Genomic DNA, 24,882 nt, shown 5'->3' with positions numbered 1-24,882 from the left:
TAAACTACAGAAGAGAAGAGTGAGGGAGGATTTGATAGCAGTCTTCAACTTCCTGAAGGGAAGTTACAAAGAGGATGGAGAGAGGCTGTTCTCAGTGGTGATGGATGGCAGAACAAGGAGCAATGGTCTCAAGTTACAGTGGGGGAGGTCTAGGTTGGATATTAGGAAAAACTATTTCACTAGGATCCGGAGAGTGGTGAAGTGCTGGAATGGGTTACCTAGGGAGGTGATAAAATCTCCATCATAGAATCATAGAATCCGTGAGCTGGAAGAGACCTCAGGAGATCATCAAGTCCAGCCCCCTGCTGGGATCCCTGGCTGGGATGATTTAGTTGGGGTTGGTCCTGGTTTGGACAGAGGGATGGACTCGATGATCTCTTGAGGTCTCCTCCAGCCCTAGGATTCTGTGATTCAAACAAAGATTGTCTAAATGGATAACAGGCTGCATACATCTACCTTACAACATATTCCAAAAGGAGCCCCTGTCAATCATATGGGCTCACTCCTCAAAGCTATGGCAGCACCAACAGCTTTCCTTGAGGCATACCAGCAGAAGAGATATGGAAAGTTGCCACATGGGGCTCAGTACACACCTTCATGCAGCACTATGCCATCCAATTGTTTGCGGATACTGATACCCGTTTTAGCCGAGCGATTCCTGCAGTTACCGAGTTGAATTCAACTAAGTGCCCACCACTGAGCAGGAATACTGCTTCGTAATCATGGGGATACTACTTGAAGAAGAAGGGAAAATTATTCACCTGGTGCAGTAACTGCAGTTCTTCAAGATGGTTGTCCCGGTGGGTGCTCCATCAGCCACCCTCTTCCCCTCTGCTTTGGATCCAACTATATCTGGGTCAGAGAAGGAACTGAGGAGGTAGATAGCTGTGTGTGCAGGATAGCCGTTTCAAATGTTGCGCGCTAGCGTTCTGTGTGTGCAGCCAGTTGGGGGGCACTGAGGTCAAAAGTCTCTGATTAGAGGAGCAGCAACGCTAGTGCACCTCAAGGTGGAGCAGCCACGGGGACAATCATCTCAAAGAACTCCAGTTACTGCACCAGGTGAGTAACCGACCCTTTTGAGTTTCTTGGTTTGTTTGGATGATGTTGAAACATTTTGTTTTGAAAAGGTAAAAATATTTTACTTCAGATTTATCATTTTGATTAATTTCATTTGACTTTTACATTATATTTTGTGTAAATTATGTTCTTATGTAAATTAGTGTACCAATTTATTGTACTCCCCACCAGATATGTTCAGCCTCCAGTGATCAGCTTTGAAGCTATCTTTGAGCAGAGCACACCTACCTCGCCCATTGTTTTTATCCTAAGTCCTGGCTCTGACCCTGCCAGTGACCTCATGAAACTGGCTGATCGGACAGGCTTTGGAGGGAATCGACTCAAGTTCCTCGCAATGGGACAAGGACAAGAAAAGGTAGTTCTGTTGTGCTGAAGTACATTTCAATGGAATGGCATGTATTTTGCTGTCTTCCCTACATTATTTAGTGACTGCTGCCAATCTCATTCCTGACAGTTGGAGTCTGTTCTTGCATCTGTTCCAACAGTCCCCGGCTTTGGGGAAAGCCTTACTTGGCGTATTAAAAACAAGCAAGCTCGGTGGGAATTGGCATAAATATTTCCATCCTAGGAGCGCCCATCCACTTTGTGTAAAAGGAGAGCAGGCAGTGGTCTGGTCAGTTGATTTAGTTGTTTGAATAAAGATAGGTTCAGATTTGCTCTCTCACCTGTAGCAAAACAAGAATTGAGGTTGAGAAGGTGCAGATATCCATGCCATCAGATTTCAGTCAGTGTCCCTGCAGCTCCATGTAGGGAAAGTCATCGCTGCATATTTGGTATCTGCAAGCAACAAGATGTTGTTCTGTCCTTTCTTTTTACCTTTCCTGCTTCCCTGCTCTATCATGGCTGGAGGGATTTTCAAAAGCACTCGGAATCTAGCTACTCTGCTATAATTTGAAATAAGTGTCTAACCTCCCTTTGGGGTCAGTGAGAGCTGCGTTAAGTTCTTTTGAAAACCCCACTCTAATGGACCAAAATTATTGTATTGCCATTTTCAAGTGTTTGAAAGCTTTGTGCTATTTTTATTTTTAAAATAATTAATGGAATAAAAGAGCATCTCTCATAGCACAAGGTATTCTTGTGAGACTCTGAGAAATGGGACAATGGTGTACTTGGATATATTTGATTCCTCAAGTGTGCCAAGAGAATTCTATTGCAAAAGAAAGAAAGAAATTGCTCTGTTTTCTTGTGATGAAGAACCAGTTGGATGCACTATATCATTCAGATTCCATGCACTTTCCAGATCAAATCAAACTTTACTCATAGGCATCTCATTGATACAGGTTGCTCTTCAGTTGCTGGAAAATGCAGTGGCTCGTGGACAATGGTTAATGTTGCAAAACTGTCATCTTTTGGTGAAATGGCTGATTGATTTGGAGAAAGCATTGGAGAGAATTACTAAGTCTCATCCAGATTTCCGCCTGTGGCTTACTACTGACCCTATCCAGGGCTTTCCCATTGGAATACTTCAGAAGTCTTTAAAGGTACAATACAGGCGTGAAACACCAGCAGAAGACATGACATACCACTCTTATTCATGACATGCCTCACTCCGGCCTTGTCTATACTACCATTTTGTAGATAAAACTTAGGTCAACATCCAGAAGTTGACAAAACATTAACTGCCAAAGGGCGTTTGCACTTGCTCCCTCTGTCAAAAGATCATGTCCACAGTAGGGGCACCATGATTGGCAGTGTGAGCAATGCACTTATGAATATGTATCCCATGGTGCAGTATTGTGGGAAGGCAGAGCTGATCCCTGTGCATCGTGGGATTCTCTCCTGTCCCAGGTTCTCCTACAGCCTCCTCAGCTGCTTGGAGCAGCCCCATGAATAAGTCTGCGAGTTGTCTCTCCTGAGGAATCTCAGCAGCCTATCTCCCTCTCCTTGCAGCAGCAGTCTTCCTGCCTTGTACCTAGCACTCCACTGATTTGCTCTTTGTTTGTTCTCCAAAGGGAGCAGCACACTCAGCTGTCAGATACTTCCTGGACCTTTGAAAGAAGAGAGTACATACCTTAAGGGCAGCAGAGAAATCATTAAGCAGAACAATTGGGAAAGGCATTGTGGGATACTGCTGGAGGCCATATCTGTTGACAAACCACAAGCAGTCTGAACTAGCTCTTTTGTTAATAATAAAGCAAGAGGAAAAGAAAAAAGTGTCTTGCAGGGATGGAAGCTTTTTTGTCACCGAAACTGGACATTTTTCTGGATAAAAGTCACATGGCAGTATATATGCTCTCACTGTTTTGTTCCCAAAAAACATATTTTGGTGACAAAACTTGGTAGTGTTGACAAAACCTTATTCTGGGAAAACTGATTGACCTTGGTGGGAATTTGGCCTGAATATAGTATGCTGCATTTTTTACTTGGTGAGCAAGAATCTATTTTCATCCTCTGGTTGTCCAGATGGTGAGTTTTCACTGATGTGAAAGAAGCTTAAGAGAAGCGTTAATCTGACACTACTTTTAAGCATACATTTTGTTATGATTCCATCAGTAATAGTGAAGACCTTTGTAAATGCCCTTTGGACCCAGACACCACTGTGATGAATGGACTAGAAATACTCAGATTCACCGAAATACTTCCTGTCAGTTCTGTAATGCTGAAAATGTAGAGCTGTCAGAGCTTTTCCCCACTTTGGCGCTCTGCAGGTGGGGGCCTACAAGAGAGCTTCAAAACCTTGCCTCTACAGGCACTGGTTACAAAAAACTTCCCCCCAGAATCATAATACACAGATTTTGGGGAATCACTGCCACCTTCAAGTGCTTTTTTATCCATAAAACCATGGGTGAACACTTGAAACCACCCCTGGGGGAACCCCAAATTCTTTTGCCGCAAAAGAGCTTAGAAAAAAAGAAAAGAGAAAAACAAGCTGTAGTCTCTGGTTGCTGACCCCTCAGTCCAGGGATGGGCAAAAGGGCCTATGCTGGCCAGACGTGGCCCGCCAAGCGGGTGGATCCAGCCCGCGGAAACCCTGCTGGCTCCCCCGCCCTCAGGCCAATTAGGGCCTAGTGAGAAGGGAGGGCAAAGGGGTTTGCCCATCCCCAGACCAATCATGGTCTGGGAGTGGGGTAGCCCTGCCCCTTCCAGTTTAGACCCCGCCCCTCACGGGGTGGCCCAGGGCTACTTCACAAATTTTTGAAGTGACTCTTGGGAAAAAATTATTGCCCACCCTTGCCTCAGTCTGAGGCATGCAGATACACACAGTCAGACAGACCTTTCAGGACACAAGAATAAAATCATTACCTTAAAAGAAGTGATTTTTATTAGAAAACAAAAGATAAACTTGATAAAGCATACTTGGTTGCTAGATGTTACAGAGCAACTAAGGAACACAAATTAAGATACAGAGAAAAGTCTCTGGGCACAAAGCAAATGGGGATGGGAAGTATAATTCATACAGAGTAGTTCAAATCAAACCACAAAATAAAGAAAAATTACCCTGAACGTGACTGGATTCACTTTTCCCTTTACTTACTTCCAATTTTCTCTTTGGCTAGGTCTACACTATAGATTTTTTTCAGAAAAAGCTATGCAAATTGCGCTCTGCAATTTGCATAGCTTTTTCCAATCACTTTTCAGGAAGAGGCTTTTTCCACCATTTGGCCCAGCCTAGATGGGGCCAAATGGCAGAAAAGCCTCCTTTTTCAGCAGACCCCTTATTTTTTGTAGAATGAGGTACAGCTGGTCTCTGCCTTATGAATGGGTTACGTACCAAATACCTGGTCGTAACTTGATTTGTTCTTAGGTCGGGAATACATGCTTTTAAATATGGCTGCATTGTTTGTAAGAGCGGATGGTGCATTCGTAAGTCAGGGACTGGCTGTAATGGGGTTAATGGAAGGTTGGTCGTAAGTGCGAACGGTCGTAAGTCGACACGTTCATAACTCGAGGACCAGCTGTATAAAGGGCTCCCCGAAAGAGCATGTTTGCTCTTACGCTAAAAAAAGCAGAAGAGCAAATGCATTCCTTAGACATGGCAGACACCCCTTGCATCCCGGAAAACCCCTGCAATGTAGACATACCTTTTGTTCAGTCCATTCCCATGCCCCAAATTCCTTGGAGACATAGTACTCCTGCCTATATTTAAATCATTTTGTGTCTCTCACCTCCTCATTTATCTCTCCCACACAAAGAAAGCAGGCAAGGAATCTATATCCAATTCAAATTTCAACCCTCTATCTCAATTGGTTCTCCTGGCCCCCTGGCCAACACCTTTGCTAGGTACCTGAGTTAACCCCTTAGTCACCAAGTGCTGCTCAGGACTCCTCCTGTCCATTACAAGAACAGAGATCTGTTTCTAGCTGCTTAACATTGTCAATGGGCAAACGTTCGATAGGACAATGTTTCCAGCTGCTAAATAAGGATGAAGCATTAATCACCAGCTAGGTGATCTTGTTATTTATAAACAGCATGCCAGAGATGTGGTGCTAATGTTCTTTTTGTGATGACTTTATTTCTGTGGTTATAAATCATTGCTGTGCCAATAATCATTTTTTTTCTGATGGATGTTAGAATAGCAGAGTGACATTTAAGACACAGTCTTTGGTTCAGATATGATTTCTACTGTATCAATGACCTCTTTAAAACATTCGTTACAGGCAGGGCTTAATCCCAGAGCTGAAAAAAATAGATATGTGTATATCGTCAATTTAAGGCTGCAGATATCTACTTTGTGTGCTCAGCCTAAGGTTTGCAAGCCCAAGTTAGGGTTTTTGTGACATTTGAGCTAAGAATCTGTCTATGCCTCAATTTTGCCATCTGCAGGATACAGGACTTGTAATCTTTACCTTTCTCCTAAGGCAAAATTAATTAAAATGTGTCATTCAGAAATTTGAATTATATTTCAAAGTACAATTAAGCATACCTAATAAACGATTACTATTGTTATTGAAATAATATACAACTGCTCTTTATATTTTTAACATGAAGTATAGAGCAAAAGTGTAATGTTCATAACTTTATGTAGCAATTTTCAAAACAATTGACAGGTTTTTTCCTTTTGCTAGGTTGTAACAGAACCTCCAAATGGACTGAAACTGAATATGCGAGCCACCTACTTCAAAATTCCCCATGAAGCCATTGAGCAATGCCCACATGGCGCATTTAAATCTCTGGTCTATGTCTTAGCATTTTTCCATGCTGTAGTCCAGGAGAGAAGGAAGTTTGGGAAGATTGGCTGGAATGTACCATATGATTTTAATGAATCGGATTTCCAGGTAAGAAATAAATGCTAATAGTCCTTGTCTTGAGTTTACACACGTTACCTTTGCAAATGTGCTATCTATCCAACCTCCCTTTCACAGGAAGTTACCGTGCTTCTCCTTTGTCTGTCATTACAGACACTGTGAACCCCATGAGTCTATAAGGTTAATTTTAACCAGTATCAGGATTACTGAGAATAATAAACCAGATTACTGATCCACCCTCTTTATATTTCCCCCCCACCCCCGCTGCCTGTTTGTTGAGACTTAATTTTCATTGTTTTTTGAGGAAAATGTGTAAATTGATGTATAAATTAGAATCGTGTGATGGCTAAATAAGTCTGTATTCTTGTGTGACTAATTTGTGACTTCTCATCCACCATGTTGTAAAAATTGTTACTAGGTGTGCATGGAAATCCTGAATACGTACTTGACCAAAGCCTACCAGCAAAATGATGACAAAATTCCATGGGGTAGTCTCAAGTATCTCATTGGAGAGGTAAATGCATACAATAGTGTGGTTGTTAAGTAGCTCTGATGGTAAAAAAAAAATCATGCGAAGAAGGACAACACTTGCAAAAAGATCTATCATATCTTCAAGCAAATTGGGGTAAGGTTCTGTCCTGGCTCCTCCAAGAAATTTCTGCATGGCCCTGAGTAAGTCACTTAATCACTTTGCCTCAGTGAAAAAGGGACATATCACTTACCTACACCATGGAGAAGCTGGGATTCTTAATTGCAGATCAGAAAACTCTCAGAATCCTTTGTTGAAAAGCACCATGAAGAATAGCTGCAAAGAATTACCTTTACAAAAAGCCAGTGCCAGAGTATGGACTGTATGATGGGATATTTATGTATTCCAGGAGCATTGAGACAGTGCTTTTAGCTCCAAAGTTCCCAGGTTCAATGCTGCCTGGTAATGACTAAGGCCCATCAGTGTTACTAGTGGGGGGGCTCATCTAAGATGAACTTCTGGGAGGTCTCTGAAGTTTGGGATGTGATTCCTCAGCTGGGAGCAGTATGTAACCCGGGGTACTGAGAGACTGGTGAGTTTGCTCTACAGCCTTAGCTACTAACCAGTGGATTTTAGCTGATGTAATAGAGGCTCATGCCTTTAGCATCTCAGGTTCCAGGTTCAATCCCACCTGCTGACCACATGGGTTCTTCAGCATTATAGCTATGAAGCACTTCAAAGCTCCCTCTACATGCCATGTATAGCGTATTGCAGCTGGTAAGGAAACTGAATTTTTTATCTTAGTGAGCTCTTGGCCCTTTTTGGTCTCTGCAGTTGTCAGGCTTGAGAAGACCAGCTCTGTCACGGTCTACATCTGGCAGCCATCTCTAGACTCACCCGAGTGTGCTGGTACTTCCTGATTTTGCCCCATTAAGAGGAGCTACAGTAGAATCATAGAATTTTCTCATAATGGGCCAGTGTACAACATTTTCAAAAGTTTTACTTATTGCAAGTAAGCATGTTATATACAAATAGATTCACTCATTTCTAGGTCATGTATGGTGGGCGTGCAATTGACAGCTTTGATCGTCGTATTCTGACCATATATATGGATGAGTATTTAGGGGATTTCATATTTGACACATTCCAACCATTCCATTTTTATAAAAATGATGAAGTTGATTATAAAATCCCAACAGGAGACACAAAGGATAACTTTGTTGGTAAGAAATGCATTTTATTCCATATGAATTAGTATTTAAAAATTCTACCTGCAATATTTTTTTCTTTCTGAATTTCTATTGTTGTAAAAGGGGGATAGCAAACTTCAGCCATCCATTGTGTGTATTGATTGAAATGTTTTTGTTCCATTGGTTAATATGCCCAGATGTGTCTAATTCTGTGAGAGTCTAGTGGTCAGCTCATCACTCTTTAGTTTACAAATCTAAAACATTATTTACTTTTTAAACATTAAACACCTTTTATCTGAGTAGATCTGGGAGCTGTATCTTAATACACTTCATTTTGATGAATCTCATATATTTTGGTGTTATAGAGGAGTTAGAGTCTCTGCCACTTGCTAATACCCCAGAGGTGTTTGGTCTTCATCCTAATGCTGAAATTGGATACTATACACAGGCTGCTCGAGATATGTGGTCTCATCTACTTGAGCTGCAACCTCAAACAGGTATGATTCTGTAATCCAGACTACAGTTCTTTCAAACAAAAAGTAAATCCTGAATGCCTGAGATCTTGGCCTTGTACCTTCTTGTACCTGGGCAACCTATTGTGTTTGCCTGGCCACTGGCTTCAGCATGGCTGCATGTGGACACAGGAGTTGTTTCTCTATGCAAGATGTTGTGGGAGAGGAACCAGAATCTGATAATATTTAAAAACCTGTAGGAAAAGTTTGAATTCATGTCATATTGAATTTAGATTAAGAGAAAAAGTAAAAGTTATTGAGCGCTCATTAAACTGTTTTCATTACAGGGGAATCTAGTACTGGAATTAGTCGAGATGAATATATTGGACAGGTTGCAAAGGACATAGAAAATAAGATACCTCAGATATTTGATCTTGACCAGATAAGAAAGATTTTGGGAACAGAAATTTCACCGACAACAGTTGTACTATTGCAGGAATTGGAACGTTTTAACAAACTGATCATCCGTATGTCCAGATCACTAGCTGAACTACAGAGAGTAAGGCTAGTCCATTTCAAAGGGAACCCTCCTGAATCCAGTCCGCTGGGCTTTGAAATTCCTAAATTCTGCCTTTGCAATTCTCCCACAGGCTTTGGCTGGGGAAGTTGGAATGAGCAGTGAACTGGATGAAGTGGCTCGAGCTCTCTTTAATGGACACATCCCCAGCATCTGGAGAAAGCTGGCACCAGACACACTAAAAACACTTGGAAACTGGATGATTTACTTTAGGAATAGGTATAATCAGTACACATCCTGGGTGAGTAACAGAGAAATCCTCTTCTATGGATGATTTACTGCCCAAATTACAGTGTATGGTTTTGGGTTGGGGGCCGCTGACCCACAGAAAAATCAGTCAGAGACCACATACAAGTGAGAAGCAAAAAGAAAAAAAACCCTCACTGATGTGGCCCTGACTGATAAGAGACACTCTCCACATTCCCTTTGCACACCAGAGCCTTGGGGCACCCAGGCTAGTACATTTTGTGTGCTCCAGCCCAGCGTGTGGATGGTGGAAGTAGTGAGGGGGTGAAGCCCCAGCACAGCTCCTCAGTGCTGGGTGACTCCCAGGGCCCTACATTCCCCACCCCCGGTCTATAGGATTTAACTTCCTGATATAAAATGCTTTAAATAAAAGATATTTGAAACAAACCCATTCAGTTACAGGAGTGTCACTATGTACAACATTACTGAAACATTGTAGTGTGCTACTGAGCTTCATTGGCCATTCTTTAGAGCTGCTTAGCACCTGCAGCTTCCATTTAAAGCCAGTGAGAGCTGCAGGTGCTTAGTGCTGAACCCTCTGTTTTTGAATAAAGAAATTGGCACTTTCTTCATGGGACAGAAGGTCAGAATTGAAAATGTTCTCGTATGATTGATTCCAGGTTAATGAGGGTGAACCAAATGTTATGTGGCTCTCAGGACTACATATTCCAGAGTCTTATCTCACAGCACTTGTTCAAGCCACCTGTAGGAAAAATGGTTGGCCACTGGATCGCTCCACTCTGTACACACAAGTGACCCAGTATGCTACTGCAGAGGAAGTCACCGAACGCTCTGGACAAGGTAGCACTTTCCAAAGCACAGTTTGAGAAAGGAGTTAACTGAGCTGTGCATTTAGTGAGGAAGGCCAGGATTTACTGCCAAGGTGTCATCATAGTCTCTGCCATTTTATAATGCAACCTAATATGCCATGTGTGCTCAATGATGTGTGTGGTGTTGACTTGTGCACTCAGACTCCACAGTAGACTGCAAGATCGCTCCCAAAGACCACAAATCAGATAAGGATTGAAGGTGCCCAGCCAGGTTTCTTATTAAGTGAAGTATAGTAATAGTTGTCAGTAGATTCTACTGAACCACTACGCATATGCAATTTATAACAATGGAATGACTCAATCAGTAGAACATTTCCATTGCCCCCAGGTCATCCAAAGACTATCCCCCCAAGACACCACTTTATATATAGGTACTAACAACTTACACATCACTGCTGACTTCAGGTTGCCACCCATCACCCTGTGTCTTGTGATCTGATTAGATCATCTCTATCCATCATGCTGTCATTTTAGACCTTTTCCTGAACCTGGGTCAGTATCTGTGGGGAGTGTGTACCAACAACTTTTTTTAATGAGCTGGTGGTACCATATACTTTCAACTTACGACCAGTACCAATTATTGTTCTGCAGTTGGTACCTAATACCAATTACTGGTCTATACCTGGGCCTATTACCAATTAATGTTTTGCACTCTCAGCCCTGTCTCTTGCTCACACTTAGCTTTGCTTTATGTTAGACATATTTTGTCTATTGTTAGCTAGGCCTCAGGCCTCAAACCAGACCTGTGCTACATGGGCTTTTGTTTCAGCCCTTCATCTTACTACAGGCTGCAAACACAATGGCCATTTTATAAAGCTGACGAGTGTTAGTTTGTTTCAACTTATGTCTTTGCAGCCAAGAACTTGGTCATTCAGTAGAAGGAACTAATATCAAGGTATTCAGCAGAAATGGGAGTTAAGCTCTGTCCATACTTAAAATGCTACAGCAGCACAGCTATGAGTACATGGCTGTAGTGCTTCATTGTGGACATACAACAAAGGGAGAGGGTCTCCAGGCACTGTAGTAAATCCATTTCCCTGAGAGGTGGGAGCTTCCATGAACCTAGCAGAATACATGTGGGATTAGGGTAGGAGTATGGATTTGTCACACCTCTTGATGTTGCTGGACTGGTCTAGTATTCTAGATTAACACAACCCTGAAAAGGGCCTGATATTGTGCACCACAACAACTAACCTTTAAATTCCTAGAAAATCACTGGGATTCACAAAGCCTAGGTTTGGCGCCTAAGCTGCATGTACAATCAGTGGAGGGTGATAGGTGCTTAAGAATGGAATTAACCAAAAACAGTACATAAGCAGGGTTACTGGAGCTAGCCAATGGCGATCTGTGGAAGAGAAGATGTGCTAGGTCCCATCCCTCAGTCCAGCTAGCGTTGTCCTCTGCAGCTGAAATCTTTCTTGGATTTGGGTGCTGCAGATATTTCTTACAGGAAACAGCAGTGGGGGCTCCTAACTTTTAGCTCAATAGTGAGGATACTCATCTGGGATGTAGGAACTCTCAATTCCCCCATGCTGCCTAATTTGACCAAATGAGTGCTCTTTCCACTTCTGTGGGGAATTCCCTCCGTTGCATTCATTGACACAGTTGCACTTCATATAATTACCGTAAAATCTCGATTATAATGCGCACCTATGTATAGTGCACATCCTGAGTTTAGACTCTTAAAATCATGAAAAACCCAAACTCCTATGTATAATGCACACCCATTATACCGGAGAATGGGAGGGAAGGAACGCCTGCCAGGGGAGCCTCCCCCGTCCAGTTGCCAGTGGGGGGCCCCCTCCCAGCCCAGGTCTTTGCCTGCCTGTTCCCCCCTCCTCCCCCGCCCAGCTCGTGCCTGCCAAGGGTGAGTTTAAAACTTTTAAAAAAAACCTCCTATAGATAATGTGTACCCCGTCTAAAAAAAGGGGGGAAAAGTGTGCATTATACTTGAGATTTTATGGTAGTGAGTCACTGGAGTAAATTACTAGCTTCTGGGTGTTTCAGGTGAGTGTTTTACCTACTAGCCTATAGTCAGTTTCATGCTCGCTGGCCCATCCTGCTTCATTCAGTATTTATAGACCCTAAAACAGCTTCAAAAGGTGAGAATGAGGGAATCCCATACCAGACTAGATCGGTTAGCAAGAGCACTCATCTGAGAGGTGGTAGATCTCTGGTCAAATCACTTCTTCTGCGCAGGGGGATACTTGACTTGAAGTTAGGCGGTCTCTCATCTCAGCTGAGTATCCTAATAGGGCTACCACTTATGAGGATCCTCCTTCCCCCATAGCATATGGAGTTAGATGGCCCCTAGGTTTGCCTAGCTTAGACCCTGCAGGCATGCATAGTGGATTGCCTGGATATCACTGGGGCTTTGGCATGTGGACACCTACAGGGACACAGTAGTGATACTTAGGGATCTTTTACAGGAAAATATTAGGCACTGAGTGAGTTTAGGCAGCAGTTAAGGGAGGGTTTGGTGAATAACAGTGAAGCCTAAAGCCCTGATTTGGGAACCTTAAGCATCTTTGCAAATGTAGCCCGTTAGGGGTCAAATGGAGGGCTGGGAGTCAAGACTCCTGGGCAACATTTATTGCTTTGCTATTAGCTTTCTATTTGACATTAGGCAAATATACATTTTCCACGGTAGCTTCCTCATCAGTAAAAATACCATTTCACAAGAATGCTAAGGGTTTATTAGTTAATATAAAGCTGTTGGACAGAAGGCTAACTTAGCAGTAATTAATTATCAGAGCAGTTGTTAATTATATTATTATTATTATTAGTCATCAACAAACTGGGAATAGTTGAACATTTGTATTGTTTTTGTAAAAAAAAATTCATTTCTGTCAACCTAATTTTCAATGTATTAATTCATCTGAGACATAGGAAGAGTTGTACGAGTACAGTCCAGGTGTCCATTATGTCCCACAGAATTAATTTGCAATTGGTTCAAAGGTGTTGAGGTGCTAGGCAATAACATGCCCTGGGCATTCAGAGACTGATTTATCACTTGAAGCATCAGGCCCTTTAAAAACATTTTGCCTAGAGTGGGGCATAGGTTTGAAAAAAATGTTGGCGATGCTCAGAATACCCAAAGCCAGCACCCTTGCTCCCGAACTGCCTAAGATGTTGGATGAGGAAAGGGGGTGGTAGGCAGGGTTATTCATAGTGAGGGGGAGGTGCAGGGCCCAGAGCAATCCCCTAGTGCAGGCACTGCCCTGCTCCACCCCTGCACCTTGCTGAAGTTGCCTCCCCCGAGCAATGCAAGCTGAGGGATTACTGCGATGTCTGGTTCAAGGCAGTGGTAGGGTAAAGCCGTCCACATATTCACTGTGTCTGTGGGAGCCAGAGCAGCCTGGCAGCCTGCTCCACCCTGTCATCTTCTTGCAGCCTCCTGCGCTCTCTGCTTCTCCATAGTGGTGGGAAGCAGATCACCTGGAGCAGTGCACAGAGACCCCACCTCCCCTGGCCACAGGAGTGGCCATGCCAGCAGCCCTAGTAAGGAAGCCACTGGAAGCCACTCTAACCCTACTGCACTGCTGGCAGAGCCCCCAAGGCATTTTAAATTGCACCAGGGCAGCTGGCAGGGCCGGAGGACATAGGGGGTGAGAGGGGGGGGGAGGAGAGAATGCATGGGGCAGTAGGTGTGAGTTTTCATGGAACCCAGCTCCGGGCCAGGAATGTTCCTGGTGACAGGGCTTCATAAGCCCATGGAACTCACCGTCTACGGGCCTAGATAGTACAACTGAAGATAAAAACATTTTTAATTTAAAAAATGGCATTAAATTGGCTTGTGCTTGATTCACAATAAGCATACATAGGACTTAGTGGCAGTATTTCAATGCACTGAAGTTTACTGTAATCCTATCCTAACAAGAGGGAATGAGTCTTAAAAAATCTTTTCTGCATGGATTCCTTTTCTACTTGCTGCAGGATGCTTTATTTCTGGTCTATATCTGGAAGGTGCAGACTGGGACATTGAGAACTGCTGTCTTGCCCGGAGCAAGCCCAAAGTGTTGGTGGTAGATCTGCCTATTCTAAAGATAATTCCCGTTGAAGCATATCGCCTCAAACTACAGGTATGAACACCTTTCCTCAACCACAGATTGACAGGCTCAATTTACCACAGGCAGAGCACATACAGATATGATTGTTTTAAACAACAAAATGGCTTTGGAGATGAATGCATCTGAAACAGATAAGACATCATTTTTGTCTCCCTAAATTTGATTTCTCTGCTATTAGTTGGTATCTTTGGTGAAACATTGAGTTTTTAGCCAGTTAGGATTACAGTAGGAAATGGGAAAATGGATATATCCTCATCACTCTCTCTGTCCCAGCCAGTGATTTAAATTAAGATGCTCTTAATATCATATATCTAGGATTCTAATAGTAAATGCAAGTTTTTTACATTTATAGTAAGGATCCAATCCTACAAACCCTAAGTCTTGTTAAGGATCCTTATTCATGTGGTAGTTCCTCTGTCATGTGCCTATTATATTCAAACAATACCTGCCTTTCTCTTGCCTTTAGAATACATTCCGGACACCTGTGTACACAACTTCCACAAGAAGAAATGCTATGGGCGTTGGTTTAGTTTTTGAAGCTGATCTTTCAACCACAAAGCATATTTCTCATTGGGTGCTCCAAGGAGTCTGTCTCACTTTGAACTCTGACTGACACTGCAAACAGCCCATTTACCATATCTGACATGAACTGGTAGAGATGCTGAGAACAATTTATGAAGTCAAATTATGCCAAGAATCACTGGATCAAGTTTTTTGGGGCCTGCATTTTCAAGAGAATCCTATTATTTTTAAACAGGCCTAGATATATTTGCTGCAAATACTTATTTTGAAAACTTTCCTACGATGTTAAGGTTTAGTAAATACAAAAGTACCATGTAGTTTGTTAACTTGTATTTAATTCTGTCTGGATGTTGAATGACAAATTTTAGCCATTTATTTCAATTTATATTTAACTTTTTCTGTACCACTGAAAAATAAAGATTTTCGCTGTTTGGTCTAGAGAGTTCTTAAAATGAAACAATCTCATTTACAAATACTATGTCTGGTTGGTAAGACTCTAAGCTGTTTTCACTTGTGTGTGTGTCCCCCTCACCCCCACTACTGTCTTTCTGTACAAGAGATTCTTTTCATGCTCAAAGAGCAAAAGTCGATTGTTTGGTCATGGCCAGAAATTGGTGTTGGTTTCCATATCATTGTAGTTTCAGGCACAGATGGGAATTAGATTAGCTAGTGCTCTGGAAATAATCCAATGATCTAGAGGATAAGAACCTACTTCAAACTTCTCCTAAGAAATTTTCTTTTATTAGTTTAGATCATGAATGCAGCAGCATTTTGAAATCTTTATTTGCTCACTTCTGCTTCTTGTGATTACAAGAATGAATGTGGCAGCTAACTCCCAGAAATTTAGGAGTTAAAAGAATATGGTTACTCCCAATATGCATTTGAAATTTTTATGTTGTATGTGTATTAGGGGTTGGGAGAAAGAAAGGAAACAGGCACAGAGCTGGAATGTTATTGGCAGAGTTAAAGCAGGAATAGTGCTTGGGATCATAGGAATCAGATAGGACAAGTCAAAGATAAAGGATGTCAGAATGAGTATTGAGTGCCAGCGTGACAGTACCCTAAGGAAAGCCAGGTTCTCTAGCATTGATTTCCTGTGGTCACTTAGGGTACGTCTAGACTACATGCCTCTGTCGCCAGAGGCATGTAGATTAGGCTACCAGGCATAGGAAAATGAAGCGGCGATTTAAATAATTGCCGCTTCATTTAAATTTACATGGCTGCCGCGCTGAGCTGACAGCTGATCAGCATGATAGTCTGGACGCGCGGGTGCCGACATCAAAGGTATTTGTCGACCACCCAGGTATGCCTCCTGGGATGAGGTTTATCTGGGTGGTCGACAAATACCTTTGATGTCGCCACCCACGCGTCCAGAATATCGCGCTGAGCCGACCAACAACTGATCAGCTGTTTGTCGGCTCAGCGCGGCAGCCATGTAAATTTAAATGCATTTTCCTATGTCTGGTAGCCTAATCTACATGCCTCTGGCGACAGAGGAATGTAGTCTAGACGTACCCTTAGGTAGGTCACTTCAACATATGGCTTAAAATTATGAGATATATCCACTGCTGTAAAGTACCTTGAGATCTATGGCTGAAGTATGCTGCAGAATCTTCCAAATGTCTGGACTGAGGAGATTTAAAGACAAATATTTCTGTTTATTTGCTACTCGAGGTCACTAAACCAAAACAGATTTTAATATTGTGGGCTAAAGAAAAACATTTCCCTTTGTTTAAAGCTCGGTAAATAATTTCTCCTTTGAACTGTAGATTTTCCCCACTCCTTGTAAAAAAACACCAAGAGAATTTGTACTTTACTAAAATGTAAATTATTAGCAATGGAATTCTCTAAACTACTTAATATTGAGAATGGTCTGTTTTCAGTATGAGGACTAGGGCTCCAAAGGTTAACACTGCCAGCTAACTCTAAAAATACCATTTGAATTTTTCATCCTTCTGGGAGTGTACCTCAGAATGAGCCTGGTGTCTCCATAAAGTTGTTTCAAACTTAAAACAAAAACAAATAAATCATTGGTTAGGTCTGATGGTTTTTATGCTGTTATACAATATACAGGCTAAGTATAAAAACAAACATTTGAATAGTTCACTTTTTGTGCAGTGTATTTTTTACACCTTAGTAAGGCGCTTCAAGAGCCTTGTTCAAAAGGCAACATAGTGCAAAGTATTAATTAGTGTAAGATTAATAGGAACCATTCAATTTCTAAACACCAAAACAGGAGTCTGCTTTCTGTTAGGACAGTGTTTGTACTCTCTCCATGAAGACTTACAAACAGTTTTTCAATCAGTGTTTTCTTTCCTACTCACCCACCAGTTATATACTCGTGACCATTTGACACTTAAGAATTACGTAAGGGGACACAAATCAAACTACAGGATTAATAAAATAAAATTTGTTGGAAATTTTCTAACGGAGAGAAATGTAACAAAAATATGAACATGGTTTGATCAGGACCACCTGAAAAAAGTTCTCTCATAGGTCATCTTAACACATATGTACATCTGCATTATTTTTAATCTGCCGTGAGAAGGGCTTTGTCATGAAAGTTGGAGTCTGTGTATGGAAATGCTACATACACATCATCAAAACTTCAAAGGAACATTGCCATTTTAAACATTAACAGCCAATACATGTTGCTGGAGGTTTATAATTAATATATCTTTTCATTAAATGTTGATTAATAATGCAGACTGTAGCCTGTGCTTTTGTCCATATACACAGTTATAGTAAATGGAGTAGTATTTAGAAGCAAGCAGTCAGGTATACCTAGATTTGGCCACAGCTTTTAGTAATTATATACTTTGCAATATGAACAGAGAATCTCAGTTGTGTTTCACTGAAATAGGAGAATCTATTGCTGACAGATCTGGAAAAGATTTGGCATGCATGAAGCATTAAAAGAAACTTTACTGCGATGAAATTATGTTATTTGATCACAGTGCATAAAAAGCAACAGAGTAATAGAGCATCACATCAATCATTTCACTTAAACAGTTCTGTCTGTCCCTGGATGCTTTCGGACCACTTTACTTCCATTGACCTGATCCACTGCTAATGTTTCAACCTCTGGTGGAGTCTGGGATGTTGTTACATGGTGAATTCGATGTGCCACACCAATATGTGCCTTGTGTTGCTTCTCTTTTGCTGGACTTTGTGATTCTCCTGAAGTGCGTTCTGAAGCAATGGGTGGAATAACTAAAGGCCGTTCTTTGATAAGGTGGATCTCTGCAGTTTCCCTGGCCAATAAAAATGGAGTGGGATCAGGCATAGCATCAACAGGCTCTCGCAACAGCAGCTTTCGGCTATCCGATCCTAATCTATAGGCCTCTTCGAATTCTGGGTTTAGCGGTGTTGATAGACTTTTTTTCATTCTGCGTCGTGGGGTCTCAGGTAGCTTATCTTTGGGAGGGGCTGGCTTGTAGCTGGACAGTACTGGACTTCCAGATGGGGTGGCATCAGAAGTTCCACTTACACTCATAAGCTTTTTCTTGGTAGCATGCAGTTGTGATGTCAGATATGCAATAGTGCTTGCTCGCTGCTCTAGTTCACTTGACAGCATATTTAGCTTATGGCTTTTCATTTTTAACTCTTCTAAATACTTCTTTTCTCTTTCTTTGATGGTGTTTTCCAGCACCATTATCATTGCAGTTTTCTGTTCCAGTTCCTTTAATAATTCATTATTTTCAGCCTCTTTGACTTTCAGCTGAGCCTCAAGTGCTTCACATTTCCTTTTGAGTTCATCACTTCTTGAATTACCATTCTCTAAAAGAACGGGAAAAGTAGTTTCAAGCTACTTATAGCCACTGGATAGAAATCAGTAATGCAACTCCTTTCTTTAAAACTAATTCTCAGAATGTAAGAATTTTTGTTAAGGCTAACTTCTGGAAATACACTGACCACTTCATAGTTTAACATCTTAGTTTAAAAAATTAGATATAAGATCAATGCCATACTTAGGATGCAGTTTAGGATGAGGAAGATACCCAGTTGATAATATCAAGTTGAAATAAAAATGAAGATAGCTCAGTTATTCTAGGAAAGTAGGAACAAAAAAGAGATCAGTAAATCTTGGCTGCTGAATACAGCTGAACCTCCATACTCTGAGTATCCCTCATCTGGGAACACATGTGGTATGGTGGAGGAAGCAGCTCTGCCTTCCCTCCTTCCCCCATCAGCTGGGGAAATGGCAGCACACAGGTCAGCTTCCCCTGAGGCATAGCAGCAGATGGTGGTGCCTGGGAGCAGCAGGGAGTAAGGATGTTAAGAGCCAGATAATTGGTATCAACTACATAATTAGTCGATAAGGGGAGGCGCTCTGTCCCAGCTCACACAAGTCCAGGAGCTACTTGCACTGTGGAGGCAGCCTGGCTCCAACTACATGTAAACTGCAGAGCTGAAATGGAGTAGGTCATGGATCTGGTGCAAGCTGAAAGAGAGCTGGGATTGCTGGGGGAAGGGAGGAGGTCTGCATTTTAAATGCAGTAAGAACTAGGTGGCTATTACTACATTTAAGATCTAGGCCACAGCGGTCCCAAGAAAGAAATGGAACTAAAAAATAAAGGTGTGGCTAGATAAAGTAGGGACAGCAGGGTGCAGACTTGGCTCCCCAGACCTCAATCGCCAGCCCTGTCCATGTCCCCCTTGTCTCACAGATTCCATAGAGCAAGAGAGACACCAGGAAAAATCACTGTCAAGAGAACCAAGCAGAGAAGAAAGGTTTGAACTACCCGTGGCGGGGGCAGGGTTTGCACCCCTCACCTGCCTCTCTGCCACTCCACACCCTTCCCTCCCTTTGCCCCTCCCTGTGGTTGAAAACATAGTATCTCTGATCAATCAGGGCAAGTGTGGGGAACCTTTTTTGGTTTGGGGCCACTGACCCACAGAAAAATCAGTCAGGGTCTGCACACAAGAAGCAAAAAGGGGGGAGGGGAACCTCACTGATGTTGCCCACAACTGAGAAGAAAGACACACTCCTCACATTACTCTTGTACACCAGAGCATTGGGGTATCCAGGCAGGTAGATTTTGGATGCTCTAACCCCATGTGTGGATGGTGGTGGTGCTGCTGGAGCACCAGTGCAGGCTCCTTAATGCTGAGGGGTGGGGCTGTGGTTCAGTTTCTCCTGGGCCGGGGCTAGGGTGCTATTGTTAGTACGATGGCTCCAGCTCCAGCAGCCGCCACATGGCCCACGCTAGCCACAGCTCCAACACTGGGGAAGAGCTGAAACTAGAACTAAGGCCATGTAAGGAGGTGGACGGGACTCAAATTGTTAGTGCATGCCCAAGCAGTCATGTACCTTAGAGGGAACTATGGGGCAGGGTCAAAACCTGCCTTGTATGGCTAGCTCAGGATTTGCCGACACACATATCTAGCAAAGGGCCTTCAAGCCCCCTCATTGTGTGATTTATATTGAGCCTGCATTTATTTCCAGGACATCCCCTGATGTCACACTGCCCAAACCTGTTGAATAAACATCCTCGGTTTGGTTCAGCTAATTTCCAACTGCACAGCACCTCTATTTAAAATGCAGAGCTACAGCAGTCCCAGACCAGGGCTCGCACTGGGCCCAGTAGCCCCAATCCATGGAGGTCCTAGTGGGAAACTGGGACCCCCTGCGGACAGGGGTTGCTGCCAAAGCAGCCTCCCCTACTCTCCCCCCAGCTGCTGCCTCTATCAGAGGTGGGGGAGGGGGCAGGTGGCACCGCTGAGACGATGCTGGGGGGAACCAGCTGTTAAGTCGGCTCCCCCCAGCACCTGCTCCTGTTTCCCCACCTTTGCTGCCTCTATCAGAGGTAGCAAAGGGGACGAGGGAGTGGAGCAAATAGTTGACTTGACTACTCAATAAGTTTAGGCTTATTGGATAGTCAACTACTCATTTACATCCCTAATGGGGAGTGTGGGATCCACATGTGCCCAGACCCTACAGTCCTCTCCTTGGCCCAGCAAAATCTTTAATACAGCATACCCTGTTTCCCTGGATTGCCATATTAAAGAGGTTCAAGTGTACTCTCAAATTTAAGTTGTTTTTCGAAACCTGCTAGGTCACCAAGAGTAACAAAAATTCATTGACATGACAAGAATGCCTGGCTGTACCACATCAGAAAGTGTATATATGTTATGGTAAGCTAGTGGTTGGAAGAATGCTCTTGAAGTCAGAACTTTTGGGTGCTATTCCTGGCTGCCCCACTGACATGGTGTGACATCTCACGGAAATCACTTAATCATATTTTCATCTTACCCTTATGTGAGAGAGGCACAATCACAAATGTTTAACACACAGGTGTGTTGTGAAGCCTAAATGTTTCTCTGTTTCCTAGTCCAGAGGTTATCCCCTGCAAGCACTAACACTCTTTAAGTATCAGCAACTGCTACGCTTCACATCTGAAATGCCTAGCAGTTTTCTCCAAATCTGTGATGCAGCTACAGTATTTGCATGCTTTCAAGAATGTGATTTATATGCAGAATGACACTATTTATAGTTTTGTATTGTACTGAGTAGAAGGAAATGAGGGTTTGGTGTTAAAGCACAGACACTGAAGTCAGCAGTTTCCTGGTGCATCCATAAGGATGTGACCCTGGGATAGGAATACCTCCCAAGCATTCATAAATTAAGCCTAACAATTTACAAAGCATTTTGGGACCCTTGGTTGGAAGCCATTATAAATTTTAAGTGAAAATTGTTAGTATATACTAGTGCTTTTTTACAACAACAAAAGCCATTCACAAACATACCAAAAGATGGAAGATGTTAACCAGAACATTAAAAGCATCACATGCATTCCATTTCTTACCTGCCAGGTCAGAACTTTTCAGAGTCAGTTCATAAGTCAAATCTAAAAAATAAAATTAAAAAAAAATAAATGAGTTTTATTTTTTGGATATTGCTTCTGATTAAAATAGAGAATATCTACAACAAGTCTAGAACTATCTTGTGCATTCATAAATGTTTCTACAGATTGGACCTCACTGATTTGACACCCAGCAAGGGAGTCTGCTGGACCAGGAGAAATTGTTTCTCTCCCCAACAGCTGGATTCCAGTTGGTTCCACCAGCTTTGCTGCCCCGCCAGCCTAATGGGGTCCAGCAGCCTCCTGGACTTCTCTGCACCACCAACCCTGCAGCCTCCACCAGCCCCAATGGCTGAGGGCTTCTCTACTTCAAGGACTCTGGAAGCCCTGCTGGACTCGGCCAGCTAGCAGGCTTTGGTTGCCCAGGCTCCAATGGCTTTGCTGCCATGTCAGATTCCAGCAGCCCCATGGGCTTTGCTACCCTACCAGCTCCACAAGCTCCAGCAGCCCCACCAGCAGTGGGCTCTTTTGCCCTGACAGCCACCAGTAACCTTTGCCGCTGGCACAGTCTAGTCCAGCAACTGCATAGTCCTGCTGGACCACAGATTTTGCCAGACTAGAGAGTACCGGACCATTGAGGTTCAACCTGCAATAGCCAAAGGCGGCTTCAATAGATTTTAAAAGTCAGTGCCTTAATGAAAGCTATAGAAAATGCCTCACAACTATCACTTCATCCTACAGATGCAGGTGTTAAGTTTTGGATTTAATTTGATTGAATTAAGTGTTCTAACATGTTTATTATGTAAATATTTAAAATTATTCCCATGACTGAAAGTGAAAAATAAAATTTGTTCTCTCCAATTTTTCATTTATTAGCAATTTTTGCCATTGACTAATTTAATAGTTTTTTTTGCTTAAATTCAATACACATTTGTATGCTAATACCGTGGAATATTCTCTCAAAAGCTGTTGACTGGACAAAGCTTTGACTAATATATGACAGGGAAAAATCCTGAACTGGCTGGGAATACACACAGGTTCGTTTTGTGCAGGTATAGTAATTCATATTAAATGGAGCCAGTAAAAATGTCAGCATGATCTCTGGTACTAAATCAAAATCAGTTTTCACTAAGACATTAGATCTGAGGGCAAGTTATAGTTTTATTAGACCATACATACATTTTATAAGCTCTTAAACAGCAATGCAATAGAATTGCAGCATTACAAAGACCTTAGGAATGGCGGTTGTTTATAATGCCAAACAAAATATTATAGTTGTTCTTTCAAAAGTTTATAACTGAGCATTGACTTAACAAAGCTTTGAAACTATAATACACAGAAGAAAGTGCTGCTTTGAGTAGTTTAACACAGTACTCTAGTGCCTCTTTTATTCATCTTTGCTGCTGCCTGATCGTGCACTTATGGTTTCAAATGAAGTGTGTTGTCGTCTGGTTAATTCATAACTCTGATTTTCTATTGTACAGGCAATCCCCGACTTACACGGATCCGACTTATGTCGGATCCGCACTTATGAACAGGGCTTTTCTCGCCCCGGAGCTCGCAGGCGGCGGGACCGCCCAGAGTGCACTGGTCCCGCCACCGCGTCCTCCGGGGCGAGAAAAGTTGCTCTGGGTCTCCCTGGTGTGCTGGGGAAGACTCCCCAGCACAGCAGGGAGACCCGAGCAAAGCCGCACAGGCGGCGGGACCCTGCCGCCTGTGCAGCTTTGCTCCGGGGCAAAGGAGCAAAGCCGCACGGGCAGAGGGGTCCGGCCGCCTGTGCGGCTTTGCTTGGGTCTCCCTGCTGTGCTGGGGGGAACTCCCCCAGCACAGCAGGGAGACAGGAGCAAAGCCGCAGAGGCGGCAGGACCTCTGCGCCTCTGCGGCAGGACCTCTGCGCCTCCGCGGCTTTGCTTGGGTCTCCCTGGTCTGCTGGGGGGGGAGGGGGCGCAGCTAGTGCGCCCCCCCGCCCACCAGGCTTTTGTTGCGGGACGCCTGGGGTAGAGCAGCTGGGGTGCTGCCGGGTTGGTCCTGCGGGGACCTACCCGGCAGTGCCCCAGCTGTTCTGTCCCAGGAGTCCAGATTCAGCCGCTGTTGAAACTGATCAGCGGCTGATTCCAGGAAGCTGGGGGCAGAGCAACTCTGCCTAGGGCTTCCTGTAGTCAGCCGCTGATCAGTTTCAGCAGCGGCTGAATCTGGAGCCAGTTCCGACTTACATACAAATTCAACTTAAGAACAAACCTATAGTCCCTATCTTGTACGTAACCCGGGGACTGCCTGTACATTATTATTTTCTATGATAAATTATAACAGAACCTTACTTTGATCTAATGGATCCACTGCAGATTACTATTTTAGCAAAAAAGCCAATGAACATGAAACAGATATCAGAAAAAACACATCAGAAAACAGACTCTTCAGTTACTCTAACAACTGTACTAACTTATGACAATAGTTTGTGTACTCAGAAATGTACTTAGATCAAACTATGTACAACACAGGAGACAATGTTTTATGGAGATTTCAATATTAAGAAGTGGAGTGAACCTCTTTTGTGATTACTAAAATATAATACCAACCTTCTTTCAGAAGTGCAGATGGAAAGATAATATTTGATTACTAGCATGAAACAGAATTTCAAATGGCTTCAGAAAGGAGAGGACTTGGGAGTGAAGCTGAGCTGATGAGTATTCATAGCAACCCTGCTGGCGATACTTATGTAATTACCTGTGCAATGCTGTTGCAGTCGTCGAATTTCAGCATGCAAACCTTTGAGGGTGTTAGCATGTTCTCGTTGGAGAAACAACAGATTCTTTTGGGCACTGTGCAACTGGTTCTCCAGGTTTGAAGCTGCCATACTGACATCTAGGAACCTGTTATTTAAGAGGGTCAAAGTTATAAAAGCACACAGTTACCTTGCAGAGTGTGAGTCTTACTCAAACTTGGATGAATCAAGAGCAATTCCATTAATGTCAATGGAGTTACACTACCTTAGAAGAAGCATAATAGCAGAATCAGGCCCACAGAGAGTAAAAGGCATTTCACATTGCCTGTTTAAATCATCTAATGACACCTATTATTGGAACTGGTCATTAACATTCATAGAAAGTCTGAGCGCATTCCAGGCAACTGCCTCCATGCTGATAGCTAGGGGCAGGGAAACTGGGTGCTCATTTGTTTGTAGATAACACATTTAAAGGATTAGCTCCAGACAGGCTTTAAAGCATTAATCCCTTAACAAGATAGAAGTGGAGTTCCAAGAAAACACAATAGTATATGTCTGTTTTACTGTGGACTTTTATTCACCTCTTGAAGCACAGGAAATCAGGCACAAGCACTAACTCCCTCTGTACAAGAAAAGGAAACAGCACTGATGTGCCCTGTACCCAACTATGCTGAAACCTTATTACATGAACTCCAAGCGACCAGCAAATCACTTGCCTTAACCTAAAGTTTGAGC

The 24,882-nt window shown here is 42.9% G+C and overlaps 2 protein-coding genes across 6 annotated transcripts in view; one reads left to right on the top strand and one right to left on the bottom strand.

Moving 5' to 3' along the window:
* The window catches only part of DNAH10 (dynein axonemal heavy chain 10), a 195,703-nt gene extending 180,646 nt beyond the window's left edge, over positions 1-15,057 (top strand). For 2 of the 4 annotated variants that reach the window (XM_075898516.2, XM_075898517.2), the window contains 11 exons: positions 1,249-1,432; positions 2,358-2,558; positions 6,084-6,293; positions 6,682-6,777; positions 7,784-7,955; positions 8,288-8,419; positions 8,722-8,933; positions 9,025-9,192; positions 9,818-9,998; positions 13,964-14,109; positions 14,564-15,057. In XM_075898516.2, coding sequence (XP_075754631.2) covers positions 1,249-1,432; positions 2,358-2,558; positions 6,084-6,293; positions 6,682-6,777; positions 7,784-7,955; positions 8,288-8,419; positions 8,722-8,933; positions 9,025-9,192; positions 9,818-9,998; positions 13,964-14,109; positions 14,564-14,710 — 1,849 coding nt within the window. In that variant the 3' untranslated portion in view covers positions 14,711-15,057. The remainder of the gene's footprint in view (positions 1-1,248; positions 1,433-2,357; positions 2,559-6,083; positions 6,294-6,681; positions 6,778-7,783; positions 7,956-8,287; positions 8,420-8,721; positions 8,934-9,024; positions 9,193-9,817; positions 9,999-13,963; positions 14,110-14,563) is intronic. The other 2 variants (XR_012896005.2, XM_089775295.1) reach the window with 2 other exon arrangements.
* A 1,596-nt stretch (positions 15,058-16,653) lies between these two features.
* The window catches only part of CCDC92 (coiled-coil domain containing 92), a 29,315-nt gene continuing 21,086 nt past the window's right edge, over positions 16,654-24,882 (bottom strand). For both annotated transcript variants that reach the window (XM_075898524.2, XM_075898525.2), the window contains 3 exons: positions 24,150-24,295; positions 21,429-21,470; positions 16,654-18,399 (listed from right to left, as the gene is read on the bottom strand). In XM_075898524.2, the coding sequence (XP_075754639.2) occupies positions 17,624-18,399; positions 21,429-21,470; positions 24,150-24,295 (964 nt within the window). In that variant the 3' untranslated portion in view covers positions 16,654-17,623. The remainder of the gene's footprint in view (positions 18,400-21,428; positions 21,471-24,149; positions 24,296-24,882) is intronic.

The sequence above is a fragment of the Pelodiscus sinensis genome, chromosome Z, assembly GCF_052426305.1.
Source record: "Pelodiscus sinensis isolate ZL-2025 chromosome Z, ASM5242630v1, whole genome shotgun sequence".
Classification (NCBI taxonomy): Eukaryota; Metazoa; Chordata; order Testudines; family Trionychidae; genus Pelodiscus; species Pelodiscus sinensis.
Note: the sequence above shows the minus strand (reverse complement) of the source record. Positions and strands in the feature narration are given on the sequence as shown.